We start from the raw sequence: 19158 nt of genomic DNA, 5'->3' as shown, positions 1-19158 counted from the left end.
TCTCTGTTTTCTTACTATTTTCAATAGTTTTCTTTAGCTGCTTTAGAATTACTACTGGAAAAGTAAACGAATACATTTTTTGTCTTCTCAACTTGTCACAAAAATGTTTTTAATAAACACATGTGTTTTATGGCAAACGATATTCACTTGATGGACGTGATGGGTACGATTACTTACAGCTAATAACTATTGTTTTTTTTTAATGTATGAAAAACTTCACAGAAAATGCATATTCCGATCTGCTTTACTTAGAAAACATCAAAGTCGCCTGCATAAAAAACTTTCTTGTATGTGGAAAAAGGTAATATTTCTCTGCATTGTGTTATAATTTATAAAAGCAAATTCTACGATCTGGATTTACCATTTTTCTGAGTTGACCATCAAAAAACATTTTAATTAGATTTGTTTTCATATTCATATTCTACCCCACACATTTCGAATTTGACTCCGCAAAATCTAATTTGTCAAAATGCAGTTCACATACGGACGATTCACACCACTGGCCGCCACTTGTCTCCATCCAATCGTGGCCTTGCATGACTTCCGACACAACGTTTATATTAAAAAAAAAAGATTTAAAAAAAATTAGAAATCGCACATTCACATACATAGGCATGTATGTATATCAAATACTAAAAATTGCTAATATCAAAAGTGGAATTCAAACCAAAAGCAAAGCAAAGCAGAAACTAATATAAAAAAGATAAAGGATCACAAAAAAACACTTTTTTTATTTGTCGATATTTAACGAGGTTCACTGGGGCAAGGTTTTATTATAAGGACCAACTCAAGCCATTCTGAGAATGTGACAATGAAAACTCACCTGGAAGCGTAATTTCCCTAGTGGCGGCACTGCATATGGTATTCCTTGGAAGCAGTGAAATGGTTTCCCATTCGGTAGACGTTCTTCTCGTCCAACAACGACACCTTGGCGCACTTGCACTTTAACTTCCTTCGATGATTTCTACGAGTAAACACTTACAAATAATATATCGAACTCATAAATATATTAAACTCAGTATCCACTTACAATTTTACTATAATATTTGAGAGCACTACACGGCTGCAAGTGTCTGTGAGGACGTGAAAATATTTTTTGAAACATTTTAAGTAGTTGCAACGTCTGAAGTTGTCGAGTAAGTGTGGAAGAAGAAGTTAATCGGATCTCATTTCACTCTCTACTGATTTGAAATGAACTTAACAGTGACATTTTGTACCCACTACAACAACACCAAGCAAACTGCTCATTGTACCTAAATTGATTCAAGTTTAACTTAACGAAACGAAATGATTATTAGCTATATCATAAACACTCGTATGGCAGAAAAGTTGTTGCTTAGTATAAAGTTAAAAAATTCTGTTAAGCTTTAGAAATATCAAACATTTACATAATTCTGCAATAGAGTCAACTCAAGCTGCTAACATTAACATTAATGCTAAAATGAACATTAACATTAATAGTACCACCAGCCGCATATTTCAGCTTTTGTTATTTCTAAATTATGAATGTAATTACTACATAATACTGAGAATAAGAGAGAAGTAATATTATGTCAACAAGTTTACACCGCCAGTTATTTATAATTTTCTTGTAAAAATGGTTTACATTTGTAATACGGCATTCGCTGTTAACATAACAGACATCGCCAATATATATAAGTAGTAAGTAGCTGATTATACGATTACCGAACAACATTACAGCAGAGATTGCCAAGGAACATCAATCAGAAGATTTCCCATCATAAGATTTGCATTTTTATCTGGACAATGACCCGAACCATAAAGCGTATAATGTGCGATCGTGGTTTCTATATAATAGTGCGCATACCATAGATACGCCAGCCCAGAGTCCAGATATAACCCCATTGAGAACATGTGGAGAAAGTTCGATGGGAAAGTTCGCCAGCATAGCAAAAGTTCAAAGGTAGACACGAAGAAGGTCCTTCAGGACGAATGGCAAAAAATGGAGCCCAGCTTTTGTGAAAAACTTTTTAAAACTATCCCAAATAGATTGCACATGATTATCACAAACAAAGGCATGCATAGGAAATATTAATATTTGCATTAACTTTACTTTTATATAACGTACGAGTTTCACTTAGGCATTGAATTAAAAATTTTATTTTAATTATTTTGTTCTTAATTGATACCACTGTAGTAATAAAATATACAATAACTTTTTTGAACCTTTTGTTTTACTTGTGATTTATGAAAATAAATAATTTGTTTTTAACTGTACGAGTCGCGCTTGGGGCTACTGTAAATGCTATCACGTTCGGATAAAAAACACGCTCATTTTTTGTATGTTAAGACTAAATTTCCATTTCTATTGAAAATAAACGAAATTAGTCAATACCCACGCCCACTTTTCCTATAACAGTATTTTTTAACCAAGTAAGATTCGACGGAACCAAACTCTAAGTACCCGTCGACATTATACTTATACGAGTACATACAAATATAGTATACGTACTGGCCCGTACACCTCTGTTAGATATTTGGGCGAGCTCCTCCTTCTGTTTGTATACGAGTATAGCAATGGACTGCAAAACTTATTAGAGCATGGTAATTAATTAAATAAATATACTGTACTTTACATAACCACATTATTTATTGTTACATTTTTAATTTTATCGTTTCCGACTATAAACTGCATCGACCTCCATTTTGGAATGATGGATCATTTCTTAGCGCTACTAGCGCTCACTTGTAAAAATTAGGAATAACGATTACAAATTTTTGAGTTATCGAACACAATTAATCGAGAGTTTTCGTGTGAATTGGAATTCATTTTAGAAAAAAAGTGGAAATGGAGCAGTGATCGTAAAACACAGGACGCCAAATGTCGGATTCACAGAAAATTTTATTTAGACTCACACGGAAGTGAATTACAGAACCTGCCTTGATATAACATATATGTATTTTTTAGCGAGTTATAGGACTTTAAGAAATATAGCTTCCCGCTTGTACTTGAAACAAGTTGCTCTTCTTTGTTTATAATTTAGTTTGCCGAGCTGATCGCTGCATGGGCATATATAGTAAAATAATAAATTTAAAGCCTATACTGCGTGCATTCTACAGGCCTATAATGCACCAACGCGAAGCCTCAACAAGTTCTTCCTAGCCAGGGTTATTCGTTCAAGGGTCTCCGAACCACATATAGGTATATATACATTTATATATAGGGTTTTTCAATAAGGGTGGGTAGATGTTGAAATGGAATAAAATGGCGTTTGCTGTGTGGCACATATGGTTCAATATGGGTCATAAGAAATTGGAAGGGCCACAACGTCTACCGAAAAATGGACGCAATGCACGCAACGTTTGCGTTAATGAACACTCATTTTGATAATAAAGTTTTATCATTTGAACGTGCTGTTCAATCGTGTAACTTGCCATGATGATTTGGCATAAACAACTGAATAATAAACAAAAGATTTGACAGATGTCACCAAAACAAAATGGCTGCCACAGGGCGCCAAAATCGACCCGCGCCAATTGAAACACCCTTTATATATAATTGGCGCATACCCTCTTTTTGGGTGTTTGGTCGAGCTCCTCCTCATATTTGTGGCGTGCGTCTTGATGTTGTTCCACAAAGGGAGGGACCTCCGAACCACAAGGCTCTTTAAATTTATCAAACCGTGTTTAGCCGAACGTGTTTAAGAGCTATCAAACTGGAATAGGGAAATCCCGAGTTCACCGAGAGGCTTACTAAAACCTGAAAAATTATACTTGCTAATTATATTATTCATTTTGGTTGGATGCGTATGAGCGGCATAATAGGGATGTAAATTCAAATAACCTACAGCGCGAAAGAGAAGCCCAGGGAGTGGTCTTGAAATGGAACATAATCCGATTTATGGTTACGTCTTTTAATATTTGTCCATAAATGGAGGGGCCTACAGTTTTAACCCGACTCCTAACGGCAGATATTTTTTATGGGGAGCAATCGGCTACGGCGGCCGCCGGTTGTTCGAGTTGAAGACCCATAAATTGCTTCACCCATTGAAATCGCCAAGTACTACAAGTGGTGTGTAACTGATCCGAAAATACCGCTTAGCTCTCTGGTAGTAAATGTTTGGCAGAGAGGAATGTGCACTGATACAACAGTGAATTTGATGGTATTTTCAATCTCGATCATAACCACTTGAAAATGAGAGTTTATGTCGATCTTTTTATGTGGAATGTGCGTCTGTACAAATTAACCAACACCTTGTTTAGCTCTTGTGTTTGATGAAGTATTTACGATGTAGGCGGAGTAACTGTTTAGAAAGGCTGGGATAGCATTGTTGTAGCAATGAGTTTCTTGAATAGAAATAAGACTTGGGTTGAATTGCTTAATAGCACCTGCAGTTCGAGGAAATTGTTATAAAAACCTTTATATTCCCTTGCAGAGTATTAAGGCTGGAAATTGGTCAGCATTTTGTAAAGTTGACTTCAGAGAAGCGAGAAATGTTGAAAGATTTGTAGTTTTTATAAGCAATTATCTGTTGAGACATCTTTTCTAGTACTGACGGCTTTTTAAGATAATACATAGTTGATAATTTTTAGTAAGTTTTGAGTGCAAATGAATATTGGTGATTGGAATGGCAAAGTGTTGGTTTCTGATGTTGAGCTTTGTTGTGGGGATGAAAAATTTTCAGCAGGCATAGTGGGAGCAGCGTTAGAGTCGCTACTAGAAGTGGATATTACGGTTAAATTGGGGAAGCTATGCTTTTCTGTAGGGTTAATTTGTATTGATGATGTAGAAGAGTTTGTCAAAATTTTATTTCTCGTGTGTTTGTTATTATATGTACTTCTGGCAGCAATATTCTCGGTGGATGACACATTTTTAGTGACACATGGCATAAGAGCTTAGCCGTTCAAAAAGAGGTAAACTATATTTATACATATTTACGGCGCGCTTCGCCCGTACTGCATTCCTCAAGGGTTTTTTTCTTGAGCCTGGATAAATTTGATGCAGCTTCTGCCCAAAGAGGAGCTCGCCGCAGTTGGCGCATTGAGTTCGGATACATTTTTTGGGATTGTAAGATGGGATGTTGCAGTTATCACATGTCGGATTACTGTTGCACCATTTTTGATTTTGTCCCAACCTTTGTCCCTACGTTTCAACCTTGAGATTATACCATGCGACTTCCACGAAGTCAGGAAGCTGGAAAAGATCAAAGGTTAGAACAATTTGTCCAGTATAAATTGTTTTACCCTGAATTTGGCGAGTAAATTTTATAGACATCCGTAACATTTTGGTCCTTCATTTCTCGGATTATTTCGTCTTCCACAACGTACTTTAGACAAGGCGAGTAGATTACACCTTTCACCGAACTCAATGTCTCAAGTAACTTTACATTAATGGAACATAGGCTTGGAAAAGATTTTGTTTTTAGGCACTTACCTGCTATTCGAGTGTTCCAGAGTTTATCTCCGTCGATATATCTTCAATAGATTTGTTAATAGCAAATGGGCTCAACTGAGAAAGTGGCTTAGTTTGTCGGCAGATGAAATCAATATAAATACATTTTGGGTTATGTGGTGCAGAGCATTTTTTAGGGAGTTTGAGAAAAGTGTCTTGATTTGGGTTAGGTTTCTTTTTCTTCCTTGTGGGGCTATCCAAAACGTCTGCTAATGCAGAAAAGTCATTCGGTGACCTATCTGGAGATCCCGGCACCATTATTGTACTTATTGCTGACTTTTATGTAGATGTGATAACACGTGTGTTTGATGCCGAAATGGAGAACAAGTACAACAGGACAGGCGAGAAGAAGCGCTAAGTAAGTGATGAGATTAACGAAAAGTTAACACACTAACAAATTTAAATCACAAACTAGTTAATGAACAAAAAAACAGCGTCTGAACGCTCTGAATGATAGTATAAGTAGTATTCCAATCCTCTTGTGTATAATCTGTTTTTTCATTCTTTCAACCAATTTTGGCTTTAAGTAATTTTCTGCAGATATTTCTTCAACTATTTCGGGAGATATTGTCAAGATGTCTTCGTTGAAGTCCTTAGTGATTTCTTTATTTAGTTTTTGTGTTTCCAAAGCGCGGTTCACATCTCATCAGCATTCTGTAATTGCCCCCACGTTGAATTTTTTTGTGTTTTCTCTGCAAGAAATTTTGTTTTCTTTCAGAAGTGGAGTTTTTTCATTCTTTTCCCTAACTTGGATTAACTAATAAAAAGTGCCGTAAATTATCAAAAAAACAATTATTACCTTACACAAAACTTCAAGAATGATTTCATTTGTTCCGTCACGATATTCGGTTTTGATAAGCGACACATTGCTAGTGATCAGGCGGCGTACAAATTTCAATACATGTACTTTTCAGTCTCGTTTATCGCAATGGTATACATTTTTGTTGAAACATTTGACAAATTCCATTTATTTCTCTAATAACAATTGGTGGCGGCTCTTTTGCATATTTTTGTCTCGCTTTCAATGGGCTGACCCAAGACTTTAATTCCTGGCCTTACCTTTAAAAAAAATAACGCTTCCGGTAAAGTTTTAAACCATTCCAAAACGCATACCACAGAAATTATTCCAAAAAACGCTTAATTCATCAGAATTGCAAATGAAACATTTACTACAGTTATGTCCAAGTGGAAGAAAAATTACTTTACGGATGGTAGAATTTTTGTTATTAATGTTAGGAGTAAGGGTCGCCATAGCCGAATGGGTTGCTGCGAGCCTAAAACTGTAGGTCTCGCCATTTGTGGAACGTACCCCACAAATAGAAGAAGCTCACCACAATTATTTATTAATTTTTCAGGGTTCAAGAGATTTTGGTATTCTCACGAGAGTATGTTCCGTTTTCTTTGCACCTGTACTATATTGGTGTAACTTTTTACTGGTCTCATGTCTAGTAATTTTTCATGTCAGCCCACACCTATCCAACAAGGATAGGTACTAAAATGAGTTGCTCTATCTTTAACTGATGTTCATGTTATCTAAATTATATTTCCGAGTGGTTTCCATTGAATTCTCTCATATTAATAATATTTTTTACAACTTGTTTGTTAATGCTTTAGTTTTAAGTCCCAAAAATTGGCTAGCGTTATAAAAAAAATTTAAACTTTAGACAATTTAATCCAATAAATAATAAACAAATTTTAGATAGTTCCATTTAGTTTTGAATAGTCTAATGGAGGATATGTTCGATATATTTCATCCCAGAATTCCATGCGATCTTTGTCAGGATCTTGGCGCATGCTACATTTCCGATCAATAATAAAATAGTCTAATTTAGAATGATCTCCCTCCGACGCATCCCTAACAGGAGTCCATGTAAATCCGAGCTCTTTTGCTACGTTACTATTTTGAGGAGTTGGTTCACCATGACGCGCAAAGTTTGCCCATATTGCACTTAGTCGTTTGGTGATTTGTGCGTCATATTCTTCAAGTGTGTTCAGATCATCATTCTGCAGTTGGAAAAGATAATGAAGTTCATCTGCGTGACAGGCACCATCTAGATGCTCAAATGCAAAAAATCGCTTGTAAAAGTCACGTCCGCCCGTATAATCAAAGCGATAGGCGTAGAGTGGAGCACGCGGTTGATGTATCGCTTGTAATTCTGTCGCTAAGTGTATATCGATGAGGAAATGATAGTCTGTTACTAAATTACATAGGCTTTGAAGGTGCTCTGGTGTAATTTTACGCCCTCCAAAATAGAATTCACGAACTTTTTGTGTCAACACTTTCATTTCCGGTTGTTCGGCAGACAGTGAGATGTTACGAGGAACAAAGCGCTGAAGATCTTCATCAACTTTCTTCATTTGTTTCATCGAATGCTTTAAAAGTGTAAGACCTTCTCCGGAGTTGTAGCCAATCATGGTAGGTATAGTAAGAGTGTCTCTCTGGCGCATTAACTCTAGTACCGGAGTACTAATGAAGGCGTCTGGGCTGCTCGAATCTTCGAGTACAGGCCGTAGCGGGAAAGGCGGTCCACGACGTCGTTCATCGGGTAAGAGTAAAGATAATGACATGCTCAAAACTGCCTCAGGAGTTACCTTTTCGGGTGACTGCAAATATTCGAGCATTGAATTCGGGTCTTTCGACTTACAACCGAGCAGTTCACATAGGTGACGCACTTTCGCCTTCGGTTTGCGTTGAAATGACCACTCTATATTAGCGGAACCACTTTGCATTATGGCTTTATGAAAGAATTTACTTGCTTGTGAAGTTAACATATGCATTTGCACGCATACTGCGCCAGCGCTTTCTCCGAACAATGTAACGTTATTAGGGTCACCGTTGAAGTTTTCGATGTTCTCATGAACCCACTGCAGTGCAAGTCGCTATAGGGATAAATAATAATATTAGTATAGAAATATCTATATATTATAGTAAAAGTGTACCTGATCTTTGAGACCAGCGTTTCCCCAAATACCTGCCTCAGGCAAGCATAGAAAACCCCAAGCGCCTAAACGATAGTTTAATGTAACCACAATCACACCTTCCTCCAAAAGGCTCAGCGGTAGATACCTGAAACGGAATTAGTTATATAATTTTCAGATTTTATTATTAATAATACCTTCAAAAAAATTTGGTTTTGCAGAATCATAATACTTATACATACACAGATAAACCTTATTACTGGTTGTGCATGAAGACATTCAGTAAGGATAGAATACGTGATATGATAGAAGAAGAAATATGAATTGTATGCATTTATATAGAATAGAAGAAAATATCGAATTAGATTTATAATTTCTAAGGGGATACATAAAATTATGGGCATAGGGAATATTTTGAGTACATATATAACAATATTCAAAACCTTACTAATGTCACCCATACGCCCTGGCACCCACAGTGTATACCATATATCGCACCCTAAATACAAAAGGGTCACAACTCAAAATGTACGTTCTGCTCAAATATGAACGAGACGTTATCAATAAAACGGTCCGCAGATGATATATGGTTTTTTGGTAGGACTGTTATAAGCTTACATGGCAAATTTCAGCGTGATATGTCACATAGTTTGTTTTCTGTGCTACTGTAAACAAGTCAAGCTCGAGTGTGGAAAATTTTGAGTTGTGACCCTTTTGTATTTAGGGTGCGATATGTATGTAGCCGATTACCAAGAATGTGGCTTCAAATACGTAAAAGTTAGGGTAGGTAATGACTATATAATGGCTATTTCGAGTTAATTTCCTTTGATTTCTCGTTTTCTTCTAATTATCTTATAAATTATTAGCCTTTGGTTGCAATTGTATTTTGTATGTATGGGATGTTCTAACCCGTTTATCTCTATAAGTTTTTGGAGCATGCTAAAAAAATTAAAAATTTAAAAATACAAAAACGACAACGGTGACTGTAATAACAGAGCTAACGGCTGTGAATCACAACAAATTATATTGTGCGAGAAAATAGAAAGAACGAAGAATTGTCTGCTTTACCAAATAAAATTTCTGCGTTCCTTTCATTTTTTTCAATATATTATGTTATATTACACGTTACATATACAATTTGACAGTGAAATATACAAATAAATCAAAGCGCGGAAGAGAAGTCCAAGGAGTGGACTTGAAAAGAAGCACAAGAACTGATTTAGAAATAAACGTATACATACGTATGTATGTATATATGCATACGATTTTGCTAAGCAGGCCTATCAACAATTCAATATTTAAAACCCATTTTATACTCACGCATTTCGTATTTCAAATTATCGTGGCAAACTTGAAAAACTTAATTCTTAATGCAAATCGGCAGCATATGATTGAAAGGGTTTTCGAAACACTAAATTAATGTGAAAATAGGGCTTTATATAACAAACATACTTATTGCCAGTATCTGCAGTAAATCCACCGCCATGTATCCAGACCATAACTGGCAGTGGCTTCGCGGTGCATTTTGCTGGGGCATAAATATTGAGATGCAGACAGTCCTCCGTACCCAAAATGTTGTTTGTTATTGCTTCACGTTGTGGACATGGATCTCTGAAGTGCGTACAATCTAGCAAGGGACGATCGAAGCATTCCAACGAAACAGGCGACTGAAAGATTGAGCTAAGTTTTTACATATATGTACATACATATGTATGCACGCACACATGACATATATGTATACGCACAAGAAGCTCTATTACCTTGAAACGCAATTCTCGAAGTGGCGGAACTGCATAGGGCACTCCTCGAAAATAATAATATGGCATCCCATTTGATAAGTGATCCTCTCGTCCGGCAATAACACCTTGACGCACTGATCTTATGATTCGTTTGAAAGGCTGTTAAATTATGTTTAAAGGAATATGTACGTGAGTCAAATAGTTAAAACTTGATAGCTCTAAAGTAACAAAAAAAAAATGCCACTTACTTTTTCGCTATAGAATCTTAAAAAACTACAACGTCTATGTAAAAAAGACAACTGAAACATCTTTTGCACAAAGGAATATCTGTTGTACTAATTCATAGAACTACAGAACAATTTTTACTGCAAATATTAGTTTGAGAGACGAATTAGAATATTAATTAGCTAATACTTTTGAGTATACGTATTCATTTACTTTTGTGCCAGACAAATTTGCGCATAGAAAATATTTCTGATACATTTACCGGGTTTGCTTTGGATTTATTTTTATTGGCGTATCTTACATACTTGTTTGTAAACAAAAAATGTACCAACAATTTTAGCGAACAGCTAAGACCGCGTTCATACAGAGCAACTTTTGTTGAAGCAATTCGTAACTTACGGAAAGTAGAGTGGCACATGCTTTGTGTTTTCATTCTTTTCATTGTTGTTGCTGGCTGCAAACTAAAAACTAAAACAATTGCAGGCTACGATGGCGCATTCATTAAAGATGATGACACTAGACCAACAAAAACGTTTTGTACATTAGAATGTCACGATAAAAGAAAATAGAAAATAAAAAGACGAACGGCCGGCATGCAGTTGGAGTGAGATGCATTCGACGATGGGGCGAATGAAACGGCTTTACGTCATTTCATTTTGTGCTAGCAACCTAATAAATATGGCAAAAAACAAATCAACTGGTCTACTGATAACACCTTTAATTGATTTCCTTATAAGCAACGGAGTGACCCTGTGTAAACGACACGGACAACATCATAAGAGAATTCAGAAAGCTGAATCAACAAAAGTTTCCCTGCAAGGCGATTCTCTTCAAGGTGGTGGCATTTGATTAACAACTTTTTTTATATTGGACATATCAAGAGAAAGAGAATAGAAGAATGGAATGAATCACAAAGAGAAAAATTAATTTGTCGCACATTCACAACACGACAACGATTTTCAGTCATTCCGTTGTACTGGCATTTCTAAATCAAAGGCGAATGGAAAAAGAGGAAATCAAGTACTCTAATCACTCCACCTTGTATAGATAAGCGTTGTTTCCCTGTGTGCACACGGTCTGATAGGCATTAGGTCTGTTCGCTAACTTGATAATAGCGTTCTTGTTTTTAAAACAATACTTAAATGGAATGATGCCAAGATGACTTTCGATTTTCAGAGAAAATTGCGAATCACTACTGATTTTTTTTTTTGCAACAGTAAAATCAGGGATATTGCCGTTTTGCTGTTTTTGAGACCCGCCACCATAACGTCCAATTGTGGTAGAAATATGAAATATTGAGATATTAGGCACAGAAAATATCAATACAAACTTTCAATCTTTCGTTTAAGTTTCAAGATCTCGAAATTTAAAAAATTGATTTTGATGAAAACTTCTATAGTACAACTCGACGAAATAAAGCAAGGAATATGACTAAATTTTTTCAACGTGAAATCGTGACATTTTTTCAATATGAAATCTCGTTTAAATATAGAAATAGAAATTCTTGAAATATTTTTTTACTATTTTTCAATCTGCTTTTACGGCGCTTGAATTTAATTTTGGTTGAATTGTAACGAAAGCTGAAATAGATTTTTTTCAATATATTCAGTAAATTTCGGTATTTTAAAAACAAACCTCTATATATTTCTTTTTAATGTTGCAAAATATTTTTGGCGGTTTCATATAGAATCCATAAAGATAGTTCCGATATGCGGCTAAGTTTTTGATTTTGAAAAGAACATTTCTAACATATTTTTTTGTAATTAAAGTCTCTTGTTACAGTAGAAAATCGTAACTGCGTAAATAAAAATAAATAATTGGCGCATACACTTGCGTTAGGTGTTTGGCCGAGCTTCTCCTCCTATATGTGGTGTGCGTCTTGATGTTGTTCCACAAACGGAGGGACCTACAGTTTTAAGCCGATTCCGAACGGCAAATGGTTTTTTATGATGAGCTTTTTTCATAGCAGAAATACACTCGGATTTTTATCATTGCCTGGCGAAGGGCAACCGCTATTACAAAAGACGTTTTCTATTATTTGTTGTTCATGCACGGAGATTCGAACTAAGGCACTGCCAATTCGGCTGCGGCCGCCTTAAATCGCTATTTTTAATAAATTTATTCTCTACGCATATACAGAGGTCGCAAACTTATTTTTTAAATACAATTTTTATCTTTAATAAAAAACTAATACAAAATAGTTCACATTAGGTCTAAAAATATTAGAACAACTTAATATGTAATTAAAAATGGTGAATCTATTCAAGGTGACAGCAATAGTGCAAAACCAAAATTGATTGTCAAAACAAGGTGATAATTTCTAAGGCGGAAGAATTCGCTGTGTTGGTTGATGATTGGATCGAAAATCCAAAAAATATCGTGAATCAGCTTTAAATGCTCTACTGTAATTTTTTTATAAATGCACATGGAAGCAAATATACATATGAGAGATGCCGCAGCCAGTGGAGCCCACGGCAATTATTCGCAAAATGACTTGAGGAATTTGATGAGGTACATACCTATATCGCTACATTACCATCTATACGAGTCTATTAGTACGGCTGAATGGAAAATTGTGCACAAAGTTGCTTACAATCGCTTTCATTCCCGTTCCAAAACACACTTTCTTTTTATTAAAAATTAATTTACCCAAAAATATGCAACATAAGTTTACAAAGTTTTCAAATTGAAAGGGAAACAAACAAAATGTAAATAAAGACAAGACAAATAAATATTCAATCGGCTGTTCTACCGATACCACCTTGAATAGATTTGAATCGATTCAACCACTTTAAAATCTTAAAATTTCAAATTTAGCACATTTAAAATAACAAAACACAATAAAAGCAATAAAAAGTATGAACCCTACATACACAAACATATACATATATACACGAATAGCTAAATTGTACTCTATTCAGAAATCAAATCAATTACACGAGTATTTTTAGTGCCAGCACTATGTATCTTTACTTATAAAATTGTTCGCAAGGCTAATTATTATGTTTCTCGTTATCATAACTTTGCACTAAGGCGTGAATAATCCAACGGTGGGTAATTGCGATATATTTCCTCCCAGAATTCCACACGATCCCTGTCGGGGTCACGTTGCATCCTACAATCTCGGTTAATAGTTAAGCAGTCCAAACCAAAGTCCTCCCCATCAGTTTTTCTTACCGGTGTCCAAGTAAAGCCCAATTCTTTCGCAACCACGCTTTCTGGTGGAGTAGGGTCACCATGGCGAGCAAAGTTAGCCCACATTGCGCTAAGGCGTTCAACATTTAACCTATCGCTTTCTTCAAATTTCCTGGGATTTACACCAGGTGCTTGAAAAAGGTAATGTAATTCGTCGGCATGGCACGCGCCAGGTATGTGTTCTAAACGGAAAAACCGCTTATATAGATCCCGTCCGCCACAATAGTCATACCGATAGAAGTAGATGGGTGCGCGTGGCTGATATTGCAACTGCAACTTCACAGCCACTCGCAGGTCCACCATGAAGTGGTAGTCAGTGAGTAAGTTTGTCATAGCATCGAACATCTCATGTGTAATTTTGTGGCCATTAAAGTAAAAGTTGCGTAATTTTTCTGCCAACGAATGCATTTCATTGTGATCAATAGGCAGAGGTATGTTGCGTGGCACAAAGCGCGTCAAATCTTGATTTATTTCTTCGATTTTACGTACCGCATTTATCAGCATTAAAATGCCTTCAGCTGAATTGTATCCCATAATAGTTGGCATTGCCAAAGTGTCTGTTTGGCGCATTCGTTCCATTACTGGCATGCTAATGAATTTATCAGAACTGCTTGAATCCTCAATGACAGGTCTAAATGTGATTGGTAGACCACGACGACGTTCATCAGGTGAAAGTACGGGAAATGTATTAACAAGAACATCCAATGCGGTAACTTTTTCCTTAGATTGTAAAAAATTTAGCATTTCTTGTGTATTGCGTGATTGACAGCCGAGCAATTCACAAAATCGACGCACTTTTTGCGCTGGATTTTGCTGGAAAACCCACTCCATATTAGCGGTGCCACTTTGCATAATCGCTTTATGAAATAATGTGTGAGCGTGAGTAGCCATTGTGTGCAAATGAACGCATGCAGCGCCAGCGCTTTCTCCGAACAAAGTAACATTATCGGGATCGCCATTAAAGTACGCGATGTTATCATGAACCCAATGTAGTGCTAGACGCTGTAGACAAAAAGTTATGAGCATCAAATATATGGAAGTAATATTATGTTATATTTTAGATTTACCTGATCCTTCAGACCCGCATTTCCGAAAATCCCTTCCTCGGGCAGACACAAAAATCCCCATGCACCTAAACGATAATTTAGTGTGACTACAATTACATCCTCACTAACTAAACTTAATGGCAATGTGCTGTAAATAGTTATAACGACGGATACTATCAGATTTTAAATGAAATAAGTTACCATTTCAGTCCTCATACACTTACTTTTTGCTCGAACCAAAGAAAAACCCCCCACCATGTATCCACACCATAACTGGTAGTGGCTTCTCTGTACGTTTTGCGGGAGCATATACATTGAGATGCAAACAATTCTCCGAACCCACAACATCATTTGTCAGGGGTTCTCGTTGGTGGCATGGCTTTCTCTCGCGTGTACAATCTAGTTGAGGTGTATCAAAACGTTCCAAAGGCACAGGTGACTGAAAAGAGAAGTATTATATAAAACCAAATATAAATTTGTTTTAATTAGTTAACAAGTAATTACCCTGAAGCGCAAATTGCCGAGCGGAGGCACTGCATATGGTACTCCCTGAAAGCTATAATATGGTTCACCATTCGGTAGAATACTTTCCCGCCCAACAACAACACCTTGTTGTACCTGTACCTTGACCTGGTCCGAAGTCTGCCAAGAACATGCAAGTTCATCAACAAGAAAACACAAATTAAAACAAAGCTTTTAATTTACCATTTTGCTAACATTTCTTAAAGCAATCTGCTGCACCCGGCTCGTGCAGACAGGTGAAAACCTTGCCCGTAGATAACACCTTCTCAACATCGCGTTACTATGCCAACGTAACAAGTTGCATTTCTTAAAACTTGATACCAGTGATGCCAAATCAAAAGAAATAAAATATAATGCATAAGAATAGAATAAAAAATAAAAAAGACAACATTCCCTTACTTATAATTTAAAAATAGTAAATGTAAAATAACACAAATTAAATAGATCACAATTCAATTTGTGCGTTTGAAGCAAAGTATAAAATATCGATATCAGTGGAATTCATCTAAGACCGTAAATTTATCATTTTACGAATAGGAAGAATAAACGAGAGTCTGTAAAAAGCCAAGATTATACATAAAAGATTCGTACACACATGCATTTGCACGCGCATCCATTTGCATACACCGGTATGTTTGTTTCATGTACTGAAGTCACTTATTCGTTAAGTTCGCCAAAAATAAATTAGCGGTTTACTGAAGCCGCTTCCTTCTTTATTCTCTACATTTTGTATTATACTTCTAGTCTTATTTCTCATAAAGTACACAAATATGAATGAATTATAAGAGATCATGAAACTTTGGTGGCAGCTATTTGTATACAAAAATAAAAAAAAACAGCTGACGATTGTGACGAAATTTGTGCTATAATTCCAATGTCTCTATTATATGAATTTGGCTGTATCATGGCTGTGGAACTCTTTAAACAAAGATTGTTTCCATTTAACCATCAGCTTTGTATTGAATGCACAAATATTTTGCATGCATGACAATTTCCACAAAGGCTGCATTTATTTAATTTTTAACGGGGAGAAATTTAATACCATTTAAATTAAGTTTAGAACACTGAGTAACATATATCGTACACATTTTATTAATTTAAAGCACTTAATTGAGATTTTTTTTAACAATTTTCTCTCAACCTTTAACAGAACACAAATTAAAGCACAATTTTAAGGTACGAATTTTGTCACAGTAATCAACAGTTCGTACGTTTCTTTTTTTGTCCACGAAATTTTTCCTTATCATATTTTAGCACTCGATGTCAGCTGAGAATAAAATTGTGCGCAAATATTTTGCGCTATTGTGAATGGTTTCAATTGAAAAGAAGCAGGTTTTATTTGTTTTGACTTTTCTAAGAATATATTTTGTAGAAATAGAAAATAAGAAATTAAGTGTTGTTGTACGATGGGATCACTATTTTCCAAAAGTAAAAAGCAAAGCCGTGTTTCGGAACACGATAAGGCGGTGCTGGTGAGTCACTGCGTCTAAGAGTCCTTTGAAAAGTTCCCCCTATTGCTTAACAAAGGCTTCTCTTATTTCACTTCTTTTTTCAGCGACTGAAGCAACAGCGAGATAAACTAAAGCAATATCAGAAGCGAATAGAATTGCAACTTGAAAAAGACCGAGAATTAGCTAAGAAATGCCTTCAAACGGGGCGTCGAGAGTAAGTAGAAAAACGATACCTGAAATTTCCATTTTATTGGTGTTTTATGTTTTAGACGAGCCAAGCTCTTACTCCGGAAGAAAAAATTTCAGGAAACACAGTTGACCAATGCGGATAAGCAATTGGAAAATCTAGAAAAAATGACTGCTGATTTAGAGTTTGCTCAAGTGGAATTACAAGTAATTGAGGGCTTAAAACAGGGCAATACAGCACTTAAAAAGGTGCATGACCTCATGGATGTTAATGAAATAGAAAAGATCATGGATGAAACGAGGGAAGGCGTGGAAAAGCAACAAGAAATAGACGCCATACTTTTGGGTGCACTTAGCCCCGAAGATGAAGATAATGTATTGGCTGAATTGGAGGCACTCGAAGCGGAAGAGGAAGCTAGTAAGTTACCCGAGGTGCCAACGGAAAATTTACCCGAACCAGACACGGTTGTGACGGAGGACGATACCTCTGTTACTTCTGATAAGGTCTCGACCAAAAAACAAAAGACCGTATCGGATGAACGCAAAAAGGTGCTTGTAGAAGCGTGAATGTAAATAAATACATAAGTATTGGTATTGAATCCGCTTTTATTACATTTTCGATATTTGTTTTTATTCTTTAAACTAATACTAAGTTACTTTGTTTAAATATGCCTAAAGTTAAAAAAAAAAAAAAAAACAATGCGGAAATCAAACAAGTAGTTTTTATGTATAATGGATTCAACTTTATAAAGATAGAAAACCAATCAAAGTCCATTTTTTAACCACTAATAGCCAATAGGAATTATTATTTAAAATATTACATAGTACTATAAAAAATTCTGATTGCCAGATTATTCACTTCATAAATCTGAACGAATAGGTGTAAGCATTACTTAGCAATCTTGGTGTAAGGAATTAAAATATTTGTTATGAGATTTGCGTATTAATCTATCAAAGTGCCCAGTTCCCATCTAGTATTACGATCAGGAAATTTACTGTGAAATTTCACATCGTTGACATCCGTGCAAAAGTCATTATCTGTTCATGATTCGAGGGCGTTTCTGGTGTAATTCTAACCCTTTGCCAAGATTTTGTTTCGCTTGACTTACGAATTGCATCTAGCACCGCTTGCACATATAAGCCATCCTCGAATGTAGCAGCGGCCTGCACGGGTTCTTTCACCCACGAAGCATCCTTATCAGCGAAAGCCTCTTTTAATGCACCTACCATCTTGCACAAACCCTTGATATAAGGTCGTGGCAGCATAGACTCTGAGGTGGCAAAGTGCAAGTCTTGTACATCAACATACACAGCTTCTTCCTTTAGCTGTGGTGGCTCGGCTTTGTTTTTAAATACAAATAGATCTCCACCACGAACAACTAAGTGACCTTTGCTACCGCAAATCAGAACCTCTTGCGAAAAAGCCTTCGCTGGAACGGTGTGGCTGTGCAGCGAAACAGTGACGAGGGCGCCCCCGCCAGCTAATTCCATTTGAAATGTACAGAAATCAGGCGCTGAAATTTGTCGTATGCCATTAACAGCATTCGTCGTCTTGGTATACGAACGGACCAATCCGTGTACACGAACTGCATGTTGCTGCAATAGGTAGCTGACCAAGTCGATAACGTGACTACCCACCAAATTTAATGCTCCGCCACCCATAGCAGCGTCGCACATCCAATCGAACTTCTCGGGAAACAGCGTACCCAATTGCACTCGTATGTCGACTAGTGAAATCTCATTCATCGGTCCAATAAGTTCCTCTTGCAGGCATCGTTTCATGTGAGTAAATGCAGGAAGAAATCGTAGTGAATAATTGACCAAAGTTATCAGACGCGGATAGTATTGTGAAGCGTGCACCATCTTTAAGGCATCTGCTTGATGAAGCCCCATTGGTCGATCACATACAACATGTTTCCCAATTCCTAACGCTTTCTTGGATATTTCTGCATGTTGAAAAGGTTGGCAAACTATAAATACCAAGTCAACATCTTTACGAAGTAGCACATCATCGATTTTGTTGGTGAAGAATGCAATTTTCTGCGACTGGGCAACAGACTCGGCTTCTTTCAAAGGACCCCATATGGCTTTTATATCGAAACCTTTTTCCCGAAGTAGGGGAACTAGCACCTTAGTAATAGCGCCAGTCCCGAAAATTCCAACACCCGGTAACATTGTTGACCTGCGATCGTGAGTTTACAATTATTTTCAGTACTTCATCTTAGAAAAATAACAGAAATCAGCAGTTTTAGTTATGCTTCCTCATAGAAGAGGTGAAGAAATAATTCACAATAGAGTATGATTTCTAATAGGCCTATCGCAGTACTTCCGTTCCGTTCGTTGCTGCAATGCATTTGACGTATAAAACGTCGCTTGGTGCAAAAATGAAAGTATTGCCCGATGTACCATAAACAAAGAAGAAAAACAAAAGTTTTTGTCGTGAAAGCAAATATTATATTTCG

The 19158-nt window shown here is 36.3% G+C and overlaps 4 protein-coding genes across 4 annotated transcripts in view; 1 reads left to right on the top strand and 3 right to left on the bottom strand.

The window, feature by feature from the left end:
- LOC128867091 (uncharacterized) overlaps positions 1–1206 on the bottom strand; it is a 28077-nt gene extending 26871 nt beyond the window's left edge. The window contains exons 1-2 of the mRNA XM_054108189.1: positions 1031–1206; positions 824–964 (exon numbers count right to left, since the gene is read on the bottom strand). Of these exons, the coding sequence (XP_053964164.1) occupies positions 824–964; positions 1031–1105 (216 nt within the window). The 5' untranslated portion in view covers positions 1106–1206. The remainder of the gene's footprint in view (positions 1–823; positions 965–1030) is intronic.
- Positions 1207–6933: 5727 nt separating this feature from the next.
- On the bottom strand, positions 6934–15559 carry LOC128867090 (uncharacterized). Its single transcript, XM_054108188.1, has 11 exons — positions 15459–15559; positions 15243–15372; positions 15042–15179; positions 14762–14976; positions 14559–14685; positions 13318–14493; positions 10320–10406; positions 10093–10230; positions 9785–9999; positions 8354–8480; positions 6934–8293 (listed from the first exon to the last, which is right to left on the bottom strand). Exons 2-11 carry the CDS (start codon positions 15330–15332, stop codon positions 7109–7111), a joined length of 3498 nt encoding a protein of 1165 aa, XP_053964163.1. The 5' UTR covers positions 15333–15372; positions 15459–15559; the 3' UTR covers positions 6934–7108.
- Positions 15560–16363: 804 nt separating this feature from the next.
- LOC128868587 (charged multivesicular body protein 6-A) lies at positions 16364–17308 on the top strand. The gene is made up of 3 exons (XM_054110855.1): positions 16364–16531; positions 16615–16724; positions 16780–17308. Exons 1-3 carry the CDS (start codon positions 16466–16468, stop codon positions 17261–17263), a joined length of 660 nt encoding a protein of 219 aa, XP_053966830.1. The 5' UTR covers positions 16364–16465; the 3' UTR covers positions 17264–17308.
- A 77-nt stretch (positions 17309–17385) lies between these two features.
- On the bottom strand, positions 17386–18974 carry LOC128868586 (glucose-fructose oxidoreductase domain-containing protein 1). The gene has a single exon (XM_054110854.1). The coding sequence runs from the start codon at positions 18869–18871 to the stop codon at positions 17702–17704; it is 1170 nt and encodes a 389-aa protein (XP_053966829.1). The 5' UTR covers positions 18872–18974; the 3' UTR covers positions 17386–17701.
- Positions 18975–19158: the final 184 nt, after the last annotated feature.

The sequence above is a fragment of the Anastrepha ludens genome, chromosome 6 (genome assembly GCF_028408465.1).
Source record: "Anastrepha ludens isolate Willacy chromosome 6, idAnaLude1.1, whole genome shotgun sequence".
In the NCBI taxonomy this organism is placed as follows: Eukaryota; Metazoa; Arthropoda; class Insecta; order Diptera; family Tephritidae; genus Anastrepha; species Anastrepha ludens.
The sequence above is the reverse complement of the archived record's forward strand: the minus strand, read 5'-3'. Positions and strand labels throughout refer to the sequence as shown.

Coding starts and splice junctions, on each gene's coding strand:
- LOC128868587 (XM_054110855.1), top strand. CDS start 16,466: ATGGGATCACTATTTTCCAAAAGTAAAAAGCAAAGCCGTGTTTCGGAA. Junction 16,532..16,614: donor AACACGATAAGGCGGTGCTG/GTGAGTCACTGC, acceptor TTCTTTTTTCAG/CGACTGAAGCAACAGCGAGA. Junction 16,725..16,779: donor CTTCAAACGGGGCGTCGAGA/GTAAGTAGAAAA, acceptor TTTATGTTTTAG/ACGAGCCAAGCTCTTACTCC.
- LOC128867090 (XM_054108188.1), bottom strand. CDS start 15,332: ATGTTGAGAAGGTGTTATCTACGGGCAAGGTTTTCACCTGTCTGCACG. Junction 10,000..10,092: donor TTCGAGAATTGCGTTTCAAG/GTAATAGAGCTT, acceptor TCAATCTTTCAG/TCGCCTGTTTCGTTGGAATG. Junction 8,294..8,353: donor ACGCTGGTCTCAAAGATCAG/GTACACTTTTAC, acceptor TTATCCCTATAG/CGACTTGCACTGCAGTGGGT.
- LOC128868586 (XM_054110854.1), bottom strand. CDS start 18,871: ATGTTACCGGGTGTTGGAATTTTCGGGACTGGCGCTATTACTAAGGTG.